The 21595-nt window shown below is 46.8% G+C and overlaps 1 protein-coding gene across 12 annotated transcripts in view; it reads left to right on the forward strand.

Annotated features, from left to right (window-relative positions):
• Window positions 1–21595, forward strand: part of LOC110258728 (ATP-binding cassette sub-family C member 4) — a 208159-nt gene that overhangs the window by 77131 nt on the left and 109433 nt on the right. For 11 of the 12 annotated variants that reach the window (XR_014819744.1, XR_014819742.1, XR_014819748.1 and 8 more), the window contains 3 exons: window positions 10958–11049; window positions 11274–11360; window positions 18607–18703. Coding sequence is in view for 4 of the 12 variants with exons in the window: in XM_084982122.1 (XP_084838248.1) it covers window positions 10958–11049; window positions 11274–11360; window positions 18607–18703 (276 nt within the window). In the remaining 8 variants the exon portion in view is untranslated. Of the gene's footprint in view, window positions 1–10957; window positions 11050–11273; window positions 11361–15598; window positions 15661–18606; window positions 18704–21595 lie in introns of all 12 variants that reach the window. The other variant, XR_014819749.1, reaches the window with a different exon arrangement.

A 21595-nucleotide genomic window follows, 5' to 3' on the forward strand; every position in this document is an offset into this window, starting at 1 on the left:
GTAATGGATTATTCATATATAGAATCCAACCTGTTTTGAAAATTGGAATAAAATATACTCTTCTGCTCTTTTGGCACCTCTCTCCTTTCCCTGATTTCTTAGAAGTTTCCAACAGCAGCTTTGAGACCCTGTATGTAAATGCCTGCTGCTCCAAGGGAGGGTTTGTCTGAGCCTGGAGAGATTGAGCTCACTGAAGTGAAGAAGAGTTATCTACGCCTCTGCCCCCTCAGGCAGCCCTCTCTCTCCTCCTGTGTTCTGCCAGCTCTCCTCCAGATTGAGATCCTTCCCCTTTCTGTACTAGACAGAAACAAACAGTCCCTGAGCCATTCTGGCATCTCACCATCACTTGTAAAGTTTCCAGTGTACTTTAAGCAATGGGCTACTTCCATCTTTGGTCTTCTTGCTCTGAAAAATAAAAATTTCCCCAATGGTTCCTCCCTGTATTCTTGATGCTTTTTGTCACTCAACAACTTCTGTGCTTTGACCTCTGCTAAGACTTTTCTGCCTGCTTCCTGCAGTAAGTAGCTCATTGTGTTTTCAGGGGAAAGGAGGCAATGGTAGGGCCAGCCGTCAGTGCCTTGGTCATTGGGCTCTCAACAGCAGCAAGGACCTTCAGGAAGATGGTACAGGCTCCTCCTAGTTGCAGGGCTCTGGGAAGTGGTAATAAGATCTAGACTGATCTTCAAGGTGACCAGAGCATTTGGCATTAGCAGCAGCAGGGCGTGTGAGTTCCCGGGGAGTGAGAGCAATAATAGCTTGTGTTTGATTACAGTGCCTTCCTCTGAGGTGATTGGAACCACAGGTGGTGCCTGTTCAGGGACCTCAGTGGGAGTGGCCCATGACCATCTCTGGAGTCAGTGATAACAGCGGTGGTTTGCCCCCAGCACCGGTATACCTTGCATGAAGCAACCCTTCTCACTTAGCCCAGATAGGAGGTGCTGTACAGGCTGCTCCTACTTGCAAGATCCTGGGAAGTGACAGATATCAGGCGTGTGGGTACTGTCCGGAACGTTTGGCAGTGGCAGCAGCAGGGTGGGTGTGTTCCCAGGGGTTCAAGTGCACCAACAGATGGTGTTCAGTGACAGTACCCTCCTCTGTGGTGCCCTTGAGGTGAATGGGGCTGCAAGTGGTGTCTGTTCACAGACCCCTACTGGTGGCGAGCCACTCCCACATCTGGAGCCAGAGATAATTGCAGTGATTTGACCCCACCTCCTGTAGACCATGCCAGAAGCAACTCGTCCTGCTTAGCCCCCACAGGCGGTGCTGCACAAGCTGCTCCTAGTTGTAGGTTCCAGTGAAGGAACAGTGATCAAGCACTGGGCACTGCCCAGTGTTTGGCAGCAGCGGGGTGGGTGTGCTCCCAGGGTAGTGAGAGCAACAACAGGTGGTGTTCTATCACAATGTCTTTCTCTGTGGTGCCATCTGAGGTGGTTGGGGCTGCAAGTGATTTTTGTTCAGGGATTCCCAGTGGTGGTGGGCCACGCCCACCTCTGGAATCAGGGATGACTGCTGTGGTTTGCCCCTACCGCCTGCAGACAATGCAAGAAGCACCCTGCCCCACTTAGCCAACGAAGGTGGTGCTGCACCAGTTGCTCCTAGTTGTAGGGTCTTGGGAACGGACAGTGACCAAGTGTCTGGGCGCTGCCCAGAGCATTTGGCAGTGGCAGCTGCAGGGTGGGTGTGTTCCCAGGGGAGTGAGAGCAACAGTGTATGGTGCTTAAGTGCAGTGCCCTATTTTTTTTTTTTCTTTTTGCCAACCCCTGAGGTGACTGGGGTCGCAGGTGGAGCCCACTCACAGGCCCCCAGTGGTGGCAAGCCACACCTCCCTCTGGCCTCTGAGACGACCGCTGTGGTCTGTCCCTGCCACCTGTAGATCATGCAGGAGGCACCATGTTGCACTTAGCTCCCTGATGCCCTCAGCCCACACAAGAGGTGGTCGGCCACCTGTAGCCTGCACAAGGAGCACCCAATCTTCCCTAAATGAGCAAGAGGCATCTCGCCTCCCATATCCTGTGCCAGAGCTACCCCACCCTCTGTGGGCCTGTGGTCATGTGCATACTCCGTTGTAGGGAGTTTCCTATGGTGTCCGCCCCTCCTCCTCTCGCCCTCCCCAGCAGTGGCACTTTGCCTCTCCTGGGTTCCCTCTGACATGGCTTTCCCCTCCCCCGCACATGGCACACTGCTCCTTAGCCCCTCAGGCTGTCCTCATACCACCAACCCCAGCCCACTCCCTGGGAATGACCTCCAGAGCCTAAGTCTCAGCACCCAGCCCCCACCTGAGCATCTCAGGCTGTGGTGTCTGTGCCAGTGGTTTAGATGGTTTGTGCGTCTCTCACTCTGCTTTTTATTTTTTTTTATTATTTTTTTATTTTTTATTTTATTTTTTATTATTTTCCCACTGTACAGCAAGGGGGTCAGGTCATCCTTAGATGTATACATTGCAGTTACAGTTTTTTCCCCCACCCTTTCTTCTGTTGCAACATGAGTATCTAGACATAGTTCTCAATGCTATTCAGCAGGATCTCCTTATAAATCTATTCTAGGTTGTGTCTGATAAGCCCAAGCTCCCGATCCCTCCCACTCCCTCCCCCTCCCATCAGGCAACCACAAGTCTCTTCTCCAAGTCCATGATTTTCTTTTCTGAGGAGATGTTCATTTGTGCTGGATATTAGATTCCAGTTATAAGTGATATCATATGGTATTTGTCTTTGTCTTTCTGGCTCATTTCACTCAGGATGAGATTCTCTAGTTCCATCCATGTTGCTGCAAATGGCATTATGTCATCCTTTTTTATGGCTGAGTAGAATTCCATTGTGTATATATACCACATCTTCCGAATCCAATCATCTGTCGATGGACATTTGGCTTGTTTCCATGTCCTGCCTATTGTGAATAGGGCTGCAATGAACATGCGGGTGCATGTGTCTCTTCACTCTGCTTTTTAGTTCTCAGCCCTGCTGCTGTACTTTTTTCCGGCATCTTAGAGTTCCCTCTGACTCAGCTGATCTTCCCATTGGTTAGATGGCTTCTCAGGGTGTGGGTTCCCTTTGTCTTTCACAGCTCCCTCTTGGGAGTGCTAGTCCTGTCCTGATTCCTTTTCTCTCTCTCTCTTTTTTTCTTTTGTTCTACCCAGTTATGTCAAGAGTTTCTTGCCCTTTTTGGAGGTTTAAGTTCTTCTGCCAGCATTCAGTTGATGTTCTGTGCCAGTCGTTTTATGTGTAGACGTGTTTTTTTGATGGTGTCGTGGGAGAGGGTGAGCGTGACCTCTTACTCTTCTGCCGTCTTGCTCTGCCTCCCTTCTTCTTTCTTTTTTGGATACCCTGCGGCATATGGAAGGTCCTAGGTCAGTGATCAGATCTGAGCTGGAGTCACAGCTTCAGCAGCTCTGGATGCTTAACCAACTGTCCACAGTGGGAACTCCTGCTATATATATTAAGTTTGCTTTTTATGGCCACACCTGCAGTATATGGAGGTTCCCAGGCTAGGGGTAAATTCAGAGCTACAGCTGCCGGCCTACACCACAGCCACAGCAATGCGGGATCTGAGCCACATCTGCGACCTTTACCACAGCTGTTCACAGTAATGCCAGATCCTTAAAACTCACTGAGAGAGGCCAGAGATCAAACCTGAGTCCCCATGGATACTAGTCGCATTGATAACCCACTGAGCTATGATAGGAACGCCTGTATACTTCCTTAATCTTATTCAGATATAACGTCTGATAGATTCCCAGATCCTCAAGTCACAACTTCTTATCTTTCTCGCTCTGAGATCTTCCTGTTCCCATGGACAAGCACCCACTTAGACCAGCTGGTCTGCTCATTGTCCCTCGAGCTCACTCTGTCTTTCCCTCTGGATTTTCCTGCCCAGCCTGCTCTTTCTACCCCCATTTCTTGTCCAGATCTTGTCTGTCACTCTGTTACTTGCTTGAAGACACAGGACAGGTGTTGTCCCCTCTTTGAAAGTGGGAAGCTGAGGCTGAATCAGCAAAATGGCCAGTTTAAGCCACACCCATTCCCTGATAAAATAAGCCTGTGCCTTCACCAGCCTGTGTCACCAGCCCTCACACTGGTGCCTCTAGCACAGACCTTCACACTTGCACATCCAGCTGCATGGTGATGTTACCTAGAGGTCATCACAGCTTGTCTACGACCAAAGTCTCCCAAACCTGCATCCACTGTCTTCCCCAGCTCAGTAAGTGGGACCCCATCCTTCCCCTTCCTCACCCCCCCACAGCACAGGCCTCCTCTTCTCCTGCAACCCACACCCGCCCGTCAGCAGGTCTCACAGACGCCACCTTCGAGATGTGTCTGGAGTGTGACGCCATCTCTCCACTCCTCAAAGAGGCAGGACTGGTTCCTTAAACCCCTCAGGCCATGTCATCCTCCCCACCCCCCCTTTCCTGGGTGTGACACCAGGGCTCCTTCTGCTCTCTCTGCCCTCACTCCCCTCACGTAGGAGCAGCTCCAGCTCTCCTGGTCCTTGTTTGTCTTGGAAAACCTTGGGCATCTGCCCCATGGCCTTTGCACTGGCTCCTTCCTTTGTGTTGATCACCCTCTCCAGGTCTGGGGAGCCCCCTCCACCCTCTGAGATCTGCTCAAACCCCCTCTGAGCCAAGCTCTTCCTGACCCCAGTGTAGACACACTCTCCCTCGTTTCCTCTCTGTCCCCCTAAGCCGGCCTCCTTTTTCTCCACGTGCTTAGTGCTTGTACTCGTGTTAATTTTCCATGTTGTCCATCTCCCGCCATGGAAGAAACTCTAGGGACTTAAATTCCTCATGACTGATTTATGCATATAGTCAGACATGGTTAAATATCTATCAAAGTGGTCAAATTCATAAATGCTGTAAAAAACTACAGAATGAAAACAAAAAACCCTGAGTTTTTTTTTCATTTTTTTTTTACTACTCAAATGAATTTATCACATCTGTAGTTGTATAATGATCATAACAATCTGATTTCACAGGATTTCCATCCCACAGCCTAGGCACATCCCCCCACCCCCCAAACTGTCTCCTCCGGAGACCATAAGTTCTTCAATGTCTGTGAGTCAGCATCTGTTCGGCAAAGAAGTTCAGTCTGTCCTTTTTTCAGATTCCACATGTAAGTGAAAGCATTGGATGTTGGTGTCTCATTGTATGGCTGACTTCACTTAGCATAACAGTTTCTAGGTCCATCCATGTTGCTAAGAATGCTGGTATTTCATTCCTTTTAATGGCTGAGTAATGTTCCATGGTGTATATGTACCACATCTTCTGGATTCACTCCTCTGTGGATGGACATTTAGGTTGTTTCCATGTTTTGGCTATTGTAAAGAGTGCTGCAGTGAACATTGGAGTACACGTGTCTTTGCGAGTCGTGGTTTTCTCTGGATAGGTGCCCAGGAGTGGGATTGCTGGATCAAATGGTAGTTCTGTGTTTAGTTTTCGGAGGCATCTCCATGCTGCTTTCCACAGTGGGTGCACCCATTTACAATCCCACCAACAGTGTACTAGGGTTCCTTTTTCTCCACACGCTCTCCAGCACTTATTGTTGGTAGATTTTTGGATGATGGCCATTCTGGCTGGTGTAAGGTGGTACCTCAGAGTGGTTTTGATTTGCATCTCTCTGATAATGAGTGATGTCGAACATGTTTTCATGTGTTTCTCAGCCATCTGTGTGTCTTCTTTGGAGAACCGTCTGTTTAGATCTTCTGCCCATTTTTTGATGGGGTTATTTGTTTTTTTGGTATGGAGCTGCAGGAGGTGTTGATAAATTTTGGAGATTAATCCCTTGTCCGTCGATTCACTTGCAAAGGTTTTCTCCCATTCTGTGGGTTGTCTTTTTGTGTCGTTTTGGGTTTCCTTTGCTGTGCAGAAACTTTTCAGTTTGATTAGGTCCCATTTGTTTATTTTTGTTTTTGTTGTCAATACTCTGAGAGGTGGATCTGCTGTCTTATGTCAGAGAGTGTTTGGCCTATGTTTTCCTCTAGGAGTTTGATAGTGTCTGGTCTTATATCTAGATCTCTAATCCATTTGGAGTTTATTTTTGTGTATGGTGTTAGGGAGTGTTCTCATTTCATTCTTTTCCATGTGGCTGTCCAGTTTTCCCAGCACCACTTATTGAACAAGCTGTCCTTTCTCCATTGTATATCCTTGCCTCCTTTGTCATAGATGAGTTGGCTGTAGGTGCATGGGTTTAATTCTGGGCTTTCTATCCTGTTCCACTGATCTACATTTCTGTCTTTGTGCCAGTACCATGAGGTTTTGACGACTGTTGCTTTGTAGTATAGTCTGAAGTCCGGGAGCCTGATTCCTCCAGCTCCATTTTTCTTTTTCAGGATGTCTGTGGCTCTTCTGGGTCTTTTGTGCTTCCAAACAAACTTTAGAATATTTTGTTTGAGTTCTGTGAAAAATGTCCTTGGTAGTTTGATAGGGATTGCATTGAATCTGTAGATTGCCTTGGGTAGTATAGTCATTTTAATAATATTGACTCTTCCAATCCACGAGCATGGTATATCTTTCCACCTGTTGGTGTCATCTTTCATTTCTTTCATCAGTGGCTTATAGTTTTCAGAGTACAAGTCTTTTGTTTCTTCAGGTAGGTGTACTCCTAGTTATTTTATTCTTTTGGATGCGATGGTAAACGGGATTGCTTCCCTAATTTCCTTTTCTGCTCTTTCATTGTTAGTATATAGAAACGCTATCGATTTCAATGTATTGGTTTTGTATCCTGCGACTTTGCCAAATTCGTGGATAAGTTCTAACAGTTTTCTGGTAGAGTCTTTAGGATTCTCTAGGTGTAGTATCATGTCATCTGCAAATAGGGATAGTCTTACTTCTTCCTTTCCAATTTGGATTCCTTTTATTTCTTTTACTTCTCTGATTGCTGTGGCTAGGACTTCCAGAACTATGTTGAAGAGTCGTGGCGAGAGCGGACATCCTTGTCTTGTTCCTGATCTCAGCTGGAATTCTTTCAGCTTTTCACCATTGAGAATGATGTTCGCTGTGGGTTTGTCGAATATGGCCTTTTTCATGTTGAGGTAGGTTCCCATTATGCCCACTTTCTGAAGGGTTTTTATCAGAAATGGGTGTTGGATTTTGTCAAAGGCCTTTTCCGCGTCTATTGAGAGGATCATATGGTTTTTATTCTTCAGTTTGTTCATGTGGTGTATCACACTGATGGATTTGCAGATATTGAAGAATGCTTGCATCCCTGGGATAAATCCCATTTGATCATGATGTACAATCCTTTTACTGTCTTGTTGGATGTGGTTTGCTAGGATTTTGTTGAGGATTTTTGCATCGATGTTCATCAGTGAAATTGGCCTGTAGTTTTCTTTTTTTCTGGACTCTTTGTCTGGTTTTGGTGCCAGGGTGACAGTGGAATCATAGGATGAGTTTGGGAGTATCCCTTCCTCTGCAATTTTTTGAAATAGTTTCCAAAGGAGAAGTGTTAGCTCTTCTCTAAATGTTTGATAGAATTTGCCTGTGAAGCCATCTGGTCCTGGACTTTTGTTTGTTGGAAGTTTTTTAATCACTGTTTCAATTTCAGTTCTTGTGATGGGTCCATTCATCTTTTCTATTTCATCTTGGTTAACTCTTGGAAGATTGTACTTTTCTAAGAATTTGTCGATTTCTTCTAGGTTTTCCATTTTATTGGCGTATAGTTACATATAGTAGTCTCTTATGATCCTTTGTGTTTCTGTGGTGTCCGTTGTTACTTCTCCTTTTTCATTTCTAATTTTATTGATTTGAGTTCTCTCTCTTTTTTGCTTGAGAAGTCTGGCTAGGGGTTTCTCAATTTTGTTGATCTTGACAAAGGACCAGCTTTTCATTTCATTGATCTTTTCTATGGTTTTCTTTGTTTCTATTTCATTGATTTCTGCTCTGATCTTGACGGTTTCTTTCCTTCTACTAACTTTTGGTCTTTTCTGTTCTTCTCTCTCAAGGTGCTTTAGATATAAAGCAGCTTGTTTATTTGGGCTTTTTCTTGTTTCCCGAGGTGGGCTTGTATTGCTATAAACTTTCCTCTTAGAACGGCTTTTGCTGCATCCCATAGGTTTTGGAGTGTTGTATCTTCGTTGTCATTTTCTGCTAGGTATTTTTTAATTTCCTCTTTGATTTCTTCAGTGATCCATTGGTTGTTGAGTAGCATGTTGTTGAGTCTCCACGTGTTTATGTTTTTTGCAGTTTTCTTCTTATTGTTGATGTCCAGTCGTATAGCATTGTTGTCAGAAAAGATGTTTGATATGATTTCAATTTTCTTAAAGTTACCAAGGTTGGATTTGTAGCCCAGGATGTGATCAATCTTAGAGAATGTTCCATGTGCACTTGAGAAGAATGTGTATTTTGTTGCTTTTGCATGAAATGTCCTATAAATAGTTATTAAGTCCATTTGGTTTAATGCGTCATTCAGGGCCTGTGTTTCCTTATTGATTTTCTGTCTGGTTGATCTGTCCATTGCTGTAAGTGGGGTGTTAAAGTCCCCCACTATGATTGTGTTATTGTCGATTTCTGCTTTTAAGGTTGTTAGCAGTTGCCTTATATATTGTGGTGAACCTGTGTTAGGTGTGTAGATATTTGAAATTGTTATATCATCTTCTTGGATTGATCCTTTGATCATTATGTAATGTCCTTCTTTGTCCCTTAAAGTAGTCTTCATTTTAAAGTCTATTTTGTCTGGTATGAGTATTGCTACTCCAGCTTTCTTTTGATCCCCGTTTGCATGAAATAATTTCTTCCATCCTCTCACTTTCAATTTGTATGTGTCCCTAGAAGTGAAGTGGGTCTCTTGAAGACAGCACATATATGGGTCTTGCTTTTGTATCCATTCAGCCAGTCTATGTCCTTTGTTTGGGGTGTTTAGTCCATTCACATTTAAGGTAATTATTGATATGTATGTTCTTATTGCCATTTTGTTAATTACTTTGGATTTGTTTTTGCTGCTCTTTTTTCTTTCCTTCTTCTCTTGTTCTTTTCTGCCTAGAGAAGTTCCTTTAGTAATTGTTGTAAGGCTGGTTTAGTGTTGCTGAATTCTCTCAGCTTTTGCTTATCTGAGAAGGTTTTGATTTCTCCTTCTAATTTGAATGAGAGCTTTGCTGGGTAGAGTAATCTTGGTTGGAGGTTTTTTCCTTTCATCATGTTAAGTATATCATGCCACTCCCTTCTGGCCTGAAAGGTTTTTGTTGAAAAATCTGCTGATAGCCTTATCGGGGTTCCTTTGTATGTTATTTGTTTCTTTTCCCTAGCTGCTTTCAAGATTTTCTGTTTGTCTTTAAGTTTGGTCAGTTTGATTAATATGTGTCTTGGGGTGTTCCTCCTTGGGTTTACTTTGTATGGTACTCATTGTGCTTCCTGGATTTGAGTGAGTGGTTCCTTCCCCATGTTAGGGAAGTTTTTGGCTGTAATCTCTTGGAATATTTTTTCTGTCTCCTTCTCTCTCTCTTATCCTTCTGGCGCCCCTATAATACGGATGTTGGTGTGCTTCACATTGTCGCAGATTTCTCTGAGACTCTCTTCATTTGTTTTCAATCTTTTTTCTCTTTTCTGTTCTGCATCCATAATTTCCACTAATCTGTCCTCCACCTCGCTTATTGGTTCTTCTGCCTCCTATATTCTGCTGTTGGCTGCTTCCAGTGAATTTTTTATTTCAGTTATTGTATTTTGCATCTCTTCTTGCTTAAGTTTTATATCTTGTATCTCTTTGGTCATTGTTTCCTGTAAGTTATCCATCTTTGCCTCCAGTTTATTTCCAATGTCTTGCATCATCTTCAGCATCAACAGTCTAAAGTCTTTTTCCTGGAGGCTGAGAGTCTCCTCATGGCTTAGCTGTTTTTCTGGGGTTTTTTCCTTTCTCCCTCATCTGAGTTATAGTCCTCTGTCTTTTCATTTTTATAGGTGTTTGGTGTGGTGACCTTCTTACAGATAATTGTAAGAGTTGTAGCCTCTCTTACTTCTGATGTCTGCCCCCCTGTGGCTGAAGTCAGTATGGGAGCTTGGTGTAGGCTTCCTGATGGCTGCCTGCCCCCTGGTAGGAGGAGCTGATTCTAATCCCTCTGGTGGGTGGGACTTAGTCTCTGGATGGGATTAGGGGCTGCTGTGTGCCTGAGGCTCTTTAGGCAGCCTGTTTACTGAGGGGCAGGGCTGTGATCCCCCCTGGGTTGTTGTTTGCCCTGGGGCTTCTCAGCACTGACTGATGGGTGGGGCCAGATTTTCCCAAAATGGCCACCTCCAGAGAAAGGCAGCTGGTGAATATTCCGGAGAGCTTTGCTTTCAATGTCCTTCCCTCACAACAAGACACATTTCCCCCCTGTTTTCCCAGGATGTCCTCCAAGAACTGCGGTCAGGTTTGACCCAGATTCCCTTGGAGACTTTGCTTTGCCCTGGGACTCAGTGCACGTGAAAGTCTGTGTGCACCTTTTAAGAATGGGGTCTCCATTTCCCCCAGTCCCGTGGAGCCCTTGTGCACAAGCCCCACTGGCCTTCAATGCCAGATGCTCCGGGGCTCTTTTTCCCTGTGCCAGATCCCCACACGTGAGAGTTTGATGTGTGGCTGAGAACTCTCACTCCTGTAGGTGAGTCTCTGTGAACCAGTTAGTTTCCAGTCTGTGGAGCTTCCCACCCAGGAGGTATGGGGTTGTTTATATCGTGAAATTGCCCCTCCTACCTCTTGATGTGGCCTCCTCTTTTTTTTCTGGAGTAGGGTATCTTTTTTAAGGTTTCCAGTCCATTTTGGTGAAGTGTGCTCAGTCTTTAGTTGTGAATTTTGTTGTTTTTAGGAGAGAAGTTGAGCTCCAGTCCTTCTATTATGCCGTCTTCAAACCCTGAGTTTTTAATTTTTCAAGGTTTAGTCACTATGAAGTATACATGCTGATGTTGATCAATACTTGTGTGAAAAATTGATGCTAAAAGTTTAGGATGACAGGGGGAGAACACATTTGAAATCGTGTCCTTTTTCCCTTTTCTATCTCTGTGTAGGATTGGCAGCTTTTGGAGGATGGGGACCTAACAGTTGGAGACCGGGGAACCCCGCTGAGCGCAGGGCAGAAAGCCCGAATCAGCCTCGCAAGGTAAAGGGTGTTTCAGTGGCCGTCCTGCCCCCACCTCCTCCGTGGCCTCTAGAGGAGGTGAGCGTGTGGACCCCTCCCCAGGTGGGCGCCATGGGAAGCAGGAGCCCGGCCCTTTCCCTGGGCTCCGGGAAGGAATGCGGAGATGTTGGACGCTGTCAGGATCCAGAGATGGGATCCCAGGAGCGGGAAGTGTCCTTCTCCTGACGTCTCTCTACATTTTCTAGAGCCGTGTATCAGGACGCGGACATCTACCTCCTGGACGACCCGCTCAGCGCTGTCGATGCAGGAGTCAGCAAGCACCTGTTTGAACAGTGAGTTTGCTCTTGTGTCCTGTCATTTCTGCTGCTTCCAGGATCCCTGCAGGTCCAGGAAAGGGAGCTCAGGAAAGCCTCTGTGCTTCAGGAGACTCAGCTCCTTCTGCCCTGAGGTCCCTCTCCCCTCCCCACCTCTAAGTAGACCCATCGCAGAGAAGTTGTGCAGAAGGATGAGGTCAGGATGGAAAGTGCAGAAGGGGCTTCCAGTGTGTGGAGGCCAGTGGAGTTGATGCTTTAGGGAGTGAGGAGCAGATGGCAGGTGCCCCTGCTCCTTGCAGCTGAAAACCAGACCCTGTGGACAGATCCCGAGCCCAAGAATAAGAGGGATGCTGTAGGGAGAGTGGGACTCGGGAGCCTGGTGCTTGGCTGCCAGTTCTTCTCCTCCATCATTTGTTGAAGGCCCATTAAAAGTGAAGTTTTCAGCACTGACATAGGGCTTCTGTGGAAAGGCCCTGTTGGTTTGTGCTTAGTGTTCTATTGGTTTCGAAGTACTTATAAAGTCTAGGATTTTAAATGGTTTATTCCATATCAGATTATGACCAGTCATTTAGCGCTGCTTCACGGATACTCAGTAGAATTAATACTTAGACCCACAGTGTAGGGTTAACTTGAATTTGAAACTAAGTATTGGGAGTCTGGCTGAAATCCTGTCTCTGATTTTTGTTTCTGGCATTTGCTGTCAGTGGTTCTTGTTTGGCCACCACATCCCTGAAGTAGAACAACTGTGCTGCTTTTCTGTGTATAATGTGCCCTAACACACTGACTCAGGCCTCTTACGGCATCTAAACTGGCCTTTTTGGAAAACTCATTAACTTGCTTTTGCTAAAGTAGCACCTTCATCTATCCCAAGGTTGGTAACTTCGTACTTTTTCACCTTTTTTGTTTTTGGTTTTTACGGTCATACCTCTGGCATATGGAAATTTCCCAGGCTAGGGGGTCAAATCAGAGCTCCCACTGCTGACTTTCACTACAGCCACAGCAATGCTGATCCGCACAATGCCAGATCCTTAAGCCACTGAGTGAGGCCAGGGATCAAACCTGCTTCCTCATAGAGACTATGGCAGGTTCTCAACCCGCTGAGCCACAACGGAAACTCCACAGTTGTGTGCCTTTTTAAAGCCAACGAGCCCTTAGACTACATTTATTACAGCCCTGCTGTGTGCACTGAGTTGATGCCCTTACAGGTGTTGTTGCATAAAAGGCCTTAGTTTCCACAGGAGGGCAGTGAGCCAGGAGACGGGGAGGAGCCACACGGGGCAGAATGAGAGAGACTGAGATGCTCAGCCCTCCTTCCTGCCTCTCAGGAATCTGTGTCCCCTCGGAGCTCATTCAGGCAGATGCCTGGGGAGAGGTCAGCAGACTCAAGGTGTCGGGGTTTCCATACAGGACAGTGAGTGCTGAGTAGAGGCCCACGTGGGCAGCAGGAGGTTTCAGCTTAAGCTGGAAAGTTCCCTGTGCACTGGGTGTGGTGGGAGGGCCCTGTGGGCCTGCAGGCTGGGCAGGGTTTTTGGTTCTGAGAAGAGGGTTGAGTTTCTTTTGCTGAAGGAACAGTAGAAGCCAAGCAAGCTGTGGAGGGAGGAGGAAGCAAGGCCGTGAAAACAGCAGGCAGGTCCTTGCCTGGAGGTTGCGAGCTGTTGGGCAGAGAGAAAGCTGTATGGAAATTCTCATGTCAGGCCCTGTGTTAGTTTGCCAGGGCTGTGTCCGTCCAGGCTGCTCTCACGGGAGACCATGGGCTGGGCGGCTTATAAATAACAGACGTACACCTCTCACAGTTCTGGAGGCTGGGAAGATCCAAGGTCAGGGTGTGGGCAGGTTTGTTTCTGCAGAGACCCCTCTCCCTGGCTTCTGATGGTGCCTCCTCGCTGTGTCCTCATGTGGTCTTTTCTCTGTTCTTGTGTATCCCCGTGTCTCTGTCCTTAAGTCCTGGTCTCCTCTTCTAAGGACGCAGTCAGACTGGAGTAGGTCCATCCTAATTAAGGGTTAAAGACTCTGTCAACAAATTCTAAGGTACCAGAAGTTAATGTGTTGAGTTCCCTTCATGGCTCCGTGGTTAATGAACCTGACTAAGATCCATGAGGATGTGGGTTCGATCCCTGGCCTCGCTCAGTGGGTTAAGGATCCGGCATTGCAGACATGGCTCGGATCCAGCATTGCTGTGGCTCTGGTGTAGGCTGGCAGCTGTATCTCTGATCAGACTCCTAGCCTGGGAACCTCCATGTGCTACAAGTGTGGCCCTGAAAAGCAAAAAAAAAAAAAAAAAAAAAAAAAAAGCAAAAGTTAAGGTGTCAGTGTATTAATTTTGAGGGGGGGACAGAAGTCATTCACAACAAGTCCTAAATAGCAAAGTAGGAGACCTGAGCAAAGTCAGTGTAAGAGTGTGAGGAGCTAGGATTCCACCCCCACTAAGCAGAGTAATGGACGGGTCCACCAGTGTCTGTGTCTGAAATGTGTTTAGTGTTGGGGTGACAACAGAGCTCTGGAGATGGACGCACAGTGTGCATGTACTTATTGCCACTGAGCTATGTGCTTAAAATGGTTAAAATGGTAAATTTCATGTTATATGTATTTTACTACACAAAAGTGCATGTTGGCTTTGAAGTTTTCAGAACACAGGAGAGCAGGGCAGCTGACACGTGACATGGCCTCCAGGTGTCTTTCCTGCCCTCTCCTGAAGGTGACTTGATTTAGTTTCCCTTGGAGAAGAGGCTTGTGGCCTGTCATGAGTTCAGTGACAGGGGGCCAGTGCTGTGACAGAGATTCCCCACCCCCACCCTCCTGGCATCATGAGCAGCTCAGCCTCCCTGTTCCCAGCGCCCAGCCCTGAACTCACAAATGTGTGTCACCCCATCTTGCGTGTGTCTGACAAGCTCCCCATCATTATGAGAACAGTTCCTTGTGGCCGTGGCATCCGTGTCACAGGGAGGAGAGAGGAAGGTTCTCTGGTTGCCAGGTATCAGTGTGCTCATCACAGAAGTTCTCTCAAGTTCTTCGAACACCGGAGGTGTTTGTAAAGTCCTCTTGCACCTTTTGAATTTAATGACTTCGGATTTACACTTGATAGAGGGGAACTGGTTAAGATTGTTGTTTGCTAATAAGAACTACATTCTCTGGGGAAGCTTAGGACAGGATGTATGAAGGCAGTTTAGGAAATCACTCAGCACCAACTGCAGAATGCTCTCAAGTTAGAAAATTGGACGGAACATTATTCTCTGAGCAGTGATGGTCATGTTAAATCTTAGTAATGGGGAGTGTTTTATATGAAAAGTGAGTGGATTACACTTCTACTTGCCATGAACACTTTCCTTCAGTCATGAATCTATATCACATGTTATTATGGTTTGTGAGTTTTATGCTATATGTTGTAAACATTAAGCGGGTTCTCTTGCCTGAAGAAAGTTAGAGGCCTTAGCTGCGCAGATACCCGAATCACCTGTGTCCAGCTGTCCTGCCCCACATCCCCAGACCCCACCTCCCGCATCGTCAGTTCTCCACGTGTCCTCATCAGACTCCCAGGTGCTGTCTGCTCAGTCCCCCTTCCTGCTCCCGCCCTGCACAGACTCCCCCTCACGTACAGGATGCAGCTCCAGGGCCTCAAACCAGAGAACAGGCTTCTTTGCCATCTGCCCCCATCAGCCTTTCCAGTTCGTCCCCACACCCCCTGGGTGTCTCAGCCATGCTGGCTCTGTGGTGGCCCTTTCTCACACCTGTCTGTCTGTAGGTACTGCTCCCTCTGTCCCAGGGCCAGGGGACAGTGTGCCAGGACAGAGATGGCAGGTGAAAGCCAGGCTGCTTCCTTTCCCCCTGTTCCTCCAGGGGGAGCCTGTGTCCTTCTGTCTTCCGACAGCCCTCAGGGGCTTGCACTGGACCTTTTAGGAGTCCCCCACCCCTGCTAAGCTGGGAAGGCATGTTTTGTCCCAGGGCCTTTATACCTGCTGTCCCTTCTTCCGGGGATGTTTCCCCAGATGGTCTCAGCGCTCCTGGGTCACTCCCATCTGAGCCGGCAGCCCCCTTGTTTTTCCTGCAGAGAACACTTCACTGCCAACAGAGCGCATTCTGTACGTGTTCATTGTGTCTCCCTGTACGTGGTGCAGAGTATCGTCTGCTTTCTGGACCTGCAGGTGTATCCTCGGCACTTAGGACAGGGCCTGCCTCCTCCACCAACCTCTGCTGAGGGAGTGAGTGAAGGGGGGCTCTGTCTTATCCTCCGCCATGAGACGTGTCATCTCTTAACACAGCTGTTACACGGGATTGTTCACAGGACTGTAGGATCACCGCAGCCCCTGAGTAAGAATAACAGGTAAACAATGAGCTGTTGAATCAGTTGGCTTTTATGACATGACTTGGAATACTTTAATCTTAAATAGCTGGAAAGTAGAGTATTTTCCTAAAGAGTTGGATAAAATGCATTATTTAGGAAAAATTCAAAACTATCAACTAATCGTTCATTTTAATTATTTATTATTACCTCATTTATGATGGAATGTTAGGAAAACATTTAAAAATTTTAGGTTGGTGTGTCTTGGACATAACAACCCATCAGACTTGATTAACTTCCACCTTCAGGGCCTATTGGTAGGTAATTTTCATTTAAGGAAAAACAATTGCATTAAAAGCTTAAGTACTGATTCTGAAAAGGGGTTTCCTCAGTTCAAGAAACTTAAGTATGAAAGCTGAACTAAGACATGTCAAAAGGGAAAACAATCTTTTTTTTTTAATTTTAATTTATATAATTTTTTTTTATTTTCCCACTGTACAGCAAGGGGGTCAGGTTATCCTTACATGTATACGTTACAATTACATTTTCCCCCCACCCTTTCTTCTGTTGCAACATGAGTATCTAGACAAAGTTCTCAATGCTATTCAGCAGGATCTCCTTGTAAATCTATTCTAAGTTGTGTCTGATAAGCCCAAGCTCCCGATCCCTCCCACTCCCTCCCCCTCCCATCAGGCAGCCACAAGTCTCTTCTCCAAGTCCATGATTTTCTTTTCTGAGGAGATGTTCATTTGTGCTGGATATTAGATTCCGTTATAAGTGATGTCATATGGTATTTGTCTTTGTCTTTCTGGCTCATTTCAGTCATTATGAGATTCTCTAGTTCCATCCATGTTGCTGCAAATGGCATGATGTCATTCTTTTTTATGGCTGAGTAGTATTCCATTGTGTATACAGACCACATCTTCCAAATCCAATCCTCTGTCGATGGACATTTGGGTTGTTTCCATGTCCTGGCTATTGTGAAGAGTGCTGCAATGAACATGTGGGTGCATGTGTCTCTTTTAAGTAGAGTTTTGTCCGGATAGATGCCCAAGAGTGGGATTGCGGGGTCATATGGAAGTTCTATGGATAGATTTCTAAGGTATCTCCAAACTGTTCTCCATAGTGGCTGTACCAGTTTACATTCCCACCAGCAGTGCAGGAGGGTTCCCTTTTCTCCACAGCCCCTCCAGCACTTGTTCTTTGTGGATTTATTAATGATGGCCATTCTGACTGTAAAAGGGAAAACAATCTTTTTTGACTTAATGAAGCAATGGTGTATGTGTCTCCATCCCAAGGTCTTGATTCTGATCCCAGGCCCAGGGTCCAAAGTGTCCCCTTAGGACTTGTCTGTCCTCAGTTCAAGGCAGGTGACTGCCCTTGGGTCAGGAAGGACTGGGCAAGGGGGCTGATGTTTGCTGAGCCGGTTAGTGCTTTGATTTCTCAGAACATGTGGGTGACTTGTCACTGACCTTGTTTTGAGATGAAGAAGCTGAGGTTTAGTAGCTCATCCTACGTTGTCAGGCCACTGAGAGGGACTGAGCTATGTGTGCAGCCTCCACACTGTCCACCTGACTCTCTTGCAGTCTGCGCTGTGGCCCGTGTTCCTGAGATCTGCTCTTTGAGGGGCTCGGGCACCCAGAATACAAGCCTGGAGCCCTGCCCGTGGTCACTGTGGCCCCGTCCCTGACTACCTGCCTCCCTGGAGGGTTGTAGATCCTGGCGGGGTGAGAGTGGGGCTGAGTCCCTAGGGGCTGCTCTTAAAGTGGAGGAGCAGTTTGAGGGGTGCCTGTACAAATATGTAAGGTTGAAAACTGAGGGGGTTTGGTGGGCTGCACCCCGCAGGCCTATACTTGCCTGGCTTAGATGGAAGAAAGAGCCCACAGTCAGGACAGAGATGGTGGGTAGGGCGAGCTTACGTGTCTGAAGCAAGGTCCTTGAGCGACACCCCACATTGTGTGACTGAAGTTGGGGGAGGACATGGCTGCATTCTTTGCCCCCAGGAGGGGGAGGGTGGGATAGATGACCAGTTTAGGGGAAATTGAGATCAAGTTGGCTCATTGGTTACCATGGAAACCAGCAAAAGGGCGCACCCCTCACTGCCCCTTGATCAGCATAGTGGAGAGTTCTGATCTAAAGCTAGAGGCAGTCACTAGCTGGGCCCTGGGGCAAGTTTGTAGGAAGGTTAGTGAGTGAGTGAGTGAGTAGGGTGTGGGTGAAGCAGGCGCTGGTGGAGCAGGGCATGTGCAGAGAGCAAGAGGACAGCCATCCTGCTGACCTGACCAGACGGGGTCTTGGCTGCAGAGAAGTGGGGTGTCTTTTATGCTGTTGGATGATCGCCACTGTGATTTGGGCCATTTGGATTCTGTTATTTTATTTTCGTTATTGTAAGGGTGTCAGTCCTCATGAAATAAGACTTACTTCCTGGCTGGTACGGGAAATGCTGTAGAGACAGATTGAGGCCACGCTGGCATTTATATTCCATCTAACATTATGTACAAAGAAGTGTCTAGAAAGTGCAGTCTGGAAAATGGTACCAAAAATCTATTACTTTTTTTGTTGTTAATATGTACATCACAAATAATCACCTAAAAAACTGCCTAAGAAAAACGCACACATTTTTATACGACATAGATCCTCTTCTCCCACTCCCACATGGCAATAAAATACTGTTTTAATTCAGTTAACTTTTGGAATCTCAATATTGCTCAGTTGTTTTGCATTATGAAACATGGTGCCTCCTTCACTGAACTGCTTTTTAGAATTTTTTAGCAGAGCTAGATTCACGTTTGCTGTTGATGAATTTGAAGAGCTATTCAACATCCTTGATTTATATTTGTAATACATTTCGGTTATTTATTTGGTATATAAACTACAGATCTTTGACTTCTGTGTTGTCTTTGTCTCATTATATTCTCAAAATATGTATTTTCAGTTGGAAGTGCCCCCATTAATGTGCTTTTGCTGCTGTACCTTTTGCCTTTGCAGGTGTATCCGCCAAGCCTTGTGTGAGAAGATCACAATCTTAGTGACCCATCAGCTGCAGTATCTAAAGGATGCAAGTCAGATTCTGATATTGAAAGATGTAAGTAGTTTCTAGAAGTCTGTGGAACTTATTAGCACTCAGGGGTGTTGAAGGCCAGGCCTCCCAGCAGGTCAGTCTCCTTGGGTTCATGGTAAATGCCTGCTTCTCTGTCAGTTTTATGCCCCCTTCTTCTCAGGGCTGGTATGATGCCTCTGAGGGTGAATCCAGAGACCTGTAGAAATGTGACTGTTACACTCTGAGCTGTACAAACCCTAAAGTATATGGAGGTGCTGCCACAAAATTAGTACGTTATCACCTTTCTAGACAAATGTGTTCATGATAATGATGCTGTTTTATTTAGAACTTCTTGTTTTCCTCTTCCACGAATGAAGTCAAAGAGTATTATTTGGAAATTAGAGATACTGAGACCTGTTTATATCCATGTGACTGTCACAGGCATTTTACCTAAAAAGAATCTTCCATTAACACTGAAAGTGAGGTGGGGAGCCGAGCACCGGGTCAGAGACGCCTGCTCTGCTGGTCTGCCAGGTGCTGGGCTCACCATGCAGGTCTCTCTATGTGCGGAGATGAGCAGGAGCCTGTGAAGCAGGAGGACGAGGCCCTGCCTTTGTGGGGCTTCCTGTGCTGTGGGGACAGATGTGGGGAAAGGGGGGTGGGGTGGGGCTGACCTCCTGACTGCCTCCCTGAGGAGGTGGTGGCTCACAGGGCCTGAGGGACAGGAAGGCGGGGGCCTCGCCGTCACCTGGGGGTGGGGGTCTGAGGCAAGGGGTCCTCAGGAGGGCACTGACCTGGCCCGTGGGAGGAGGGCAGGAGGGCCAGCGTGTCTGAGGCAGAGAGAGCAGGGCACGTGGAGGGAGCTGGCCTCCGAGCAGTGGGCAGCGGGCCCGGAAGTGGGATGGGAGCCGCTGGACGGTCAGAGCAGAGGAGCGACGTGGTCTCATGAGAGATTTAAAAGATCGTCTGATGTTTGCTGGAGGGGCCACAGCAGAAGCAGGGGGAAGTCTTAGTAAGGTTGAGAGGACAGAGTGTGGGCTCAGGCTAGTGTGTCAGTTTCTAGAGCTGCTGTAACAAAGTGCCACAAACTGCGTGACTTAACAGAAATTTATCATCTCGCTCTTCTGGAGGCTATAGGTCTGAAATGAGGGTGCAGGCAGGCAGGGCTGTGCTCTCACTGAGGCTCCAGGGGAGACTCCTCCTTCCAGCTTCTGGTGTTTGCAGGCCTTCCTTGACCCCTTGGCTTCCAGCTGCAGCACTGCAGCCCCTGCCTCTGCTGTCACATGGCTGTTGTCTCCCTGTCTGTCTGAGTCTCTTCTCTTTTCATAAGGACATTATTCCTATTGGATTTAGGGTCCTCCTACTCCCAAAAGACCCCATCTTAACATGATTACATTTGCAAAGACCCTGTTTCCAAATAAGGTCATGTTCACAGGTGTTGTGTTGAAGATTTGAACATACCTTTTTTTTGGAGCCACCATTCAACCCACAACACCTAACATGATTGGGGATGGAGATTAGTGAACGTTTTTCAGACTAGGTGGTGGTTGATGCTTTACTCCCTGGCTTATTTGTCTCTGTGTCTCAGCACCTCTGTCCTTAACCCTTGTCTGTTCCATCAAGTCCTTGGCCAAATCCCTCACTTATCGGACGTATTTCTGCCCTAAGAAAGTTTGTTAAAATGCAGAGCCTCTACATCTTTAGAAGCAGTTACATGTGTTGGTTCCTCTCTCCTCCTCCAGGAATGGGGAGCTCAGATTCTCAAATTGAGAACAGTCAATTTCACGTGCAGAGCAGGTGATACTAGTGTGTAAAACCCCGCTGTTGGTAGCATTATGAGCACAGAACCAATGGGCAGGAGAATAACCTGCCTGGCCAGTCCCTACATGTTTGGGGTCCCATATTTGCTTCTTTTGAGGGCACTATGCCAAATTTCCTTACTATGGGTACTACTCTTTGTCCACAGGATGAGCTGGGGTCCATCCTTACAGTTAGTCTGGTCCCTCTGTCACAGCAGAGGGGGAATAGCTGCCCTCTCATTCCCTTGGGATTGTCAGTGCCTGGCTGCTGAGTAAAATTACTGTCTTGGTACCACTAGTCATTTTCTTGTTCATCTTACAGATATTAATTGGAAAGTGCTAATTTCATTAAATAAGATGCATGAATTTTGCCTCCCAAGTGGAATAAGCACAATGTATCATGAATTATTTTCTAATGCTGCACTATCACATGGTACCCAAAGGCTTCATTGCATCTCTCCCAGAAGACCACCTCAGGGGATGGGGTGAGAGGGGTGCCAACTCGGGTCCTGGGCCACTTTCCTCCGCCTCACCTGCCTTAACCAGAGCTGCCCTCCTTTGATTAGCTTTGCATCTTGGTGTTTTGCCTAATACTTTTTTTTTTTTTTTTTTGTCTTTTTGCCATTTCTTAGGCCACTCCCGCGGCATATGGAGATTCCCAGGCCAGGGGTCCAATTGGAGCTGTAGCTGCCAGCCTACGCCAGAGCCACAGCAACGCGGAATCCAAGCCGCATCTGCGACCTACACCACAGCTCACAGCAACGCCGGATCCCCAACCCACTGAGCAAGGGCAGGGACCGAACCCCTAACCTCATGGCTCCCAGTCAGATTCATTAACCACTGCGCCACGACGGGAACTCCTGCCTAATACTTTTTTGACACTGAGTGAATCAGTTGAATTTTGTTTCATGGGAGCGGTAAGTAGTGAAAACATTTGCACATTATTTTATATAATTTTGTGAGGAAGGGAAATTGTGCAATGACATATCACATGTGTTCAAAGAAAATGATTAAATTCAGTGTAGCTTAAGCAGATGCCTGATGTGGGGAATCCTGATTGGCTGCTTGTGATTGGCTGTTCTTAAGTCTTTTCTCAGATTTCAGTATATTCATTCTGGCTTCGGTTTCAGTTTGCTGG

The sequence above is a fragment of the Sus scrofa genome, chromosome 11, assembly GCF_054392235.1.
Source record: "Sus scrofa isolate SSC_HxYL_T2T_F1_AM1 chromosome 11, Sscrofa_HxYL_maternal_Yorkshire_Landrace_v2.0, whole genome shotgun sequence".
Lineage (NCBI taxonomy): Eukaryota > Metazoa > Chordata > Mammalia > Artiodactyla > Suidae > Sus > Sus scrofa.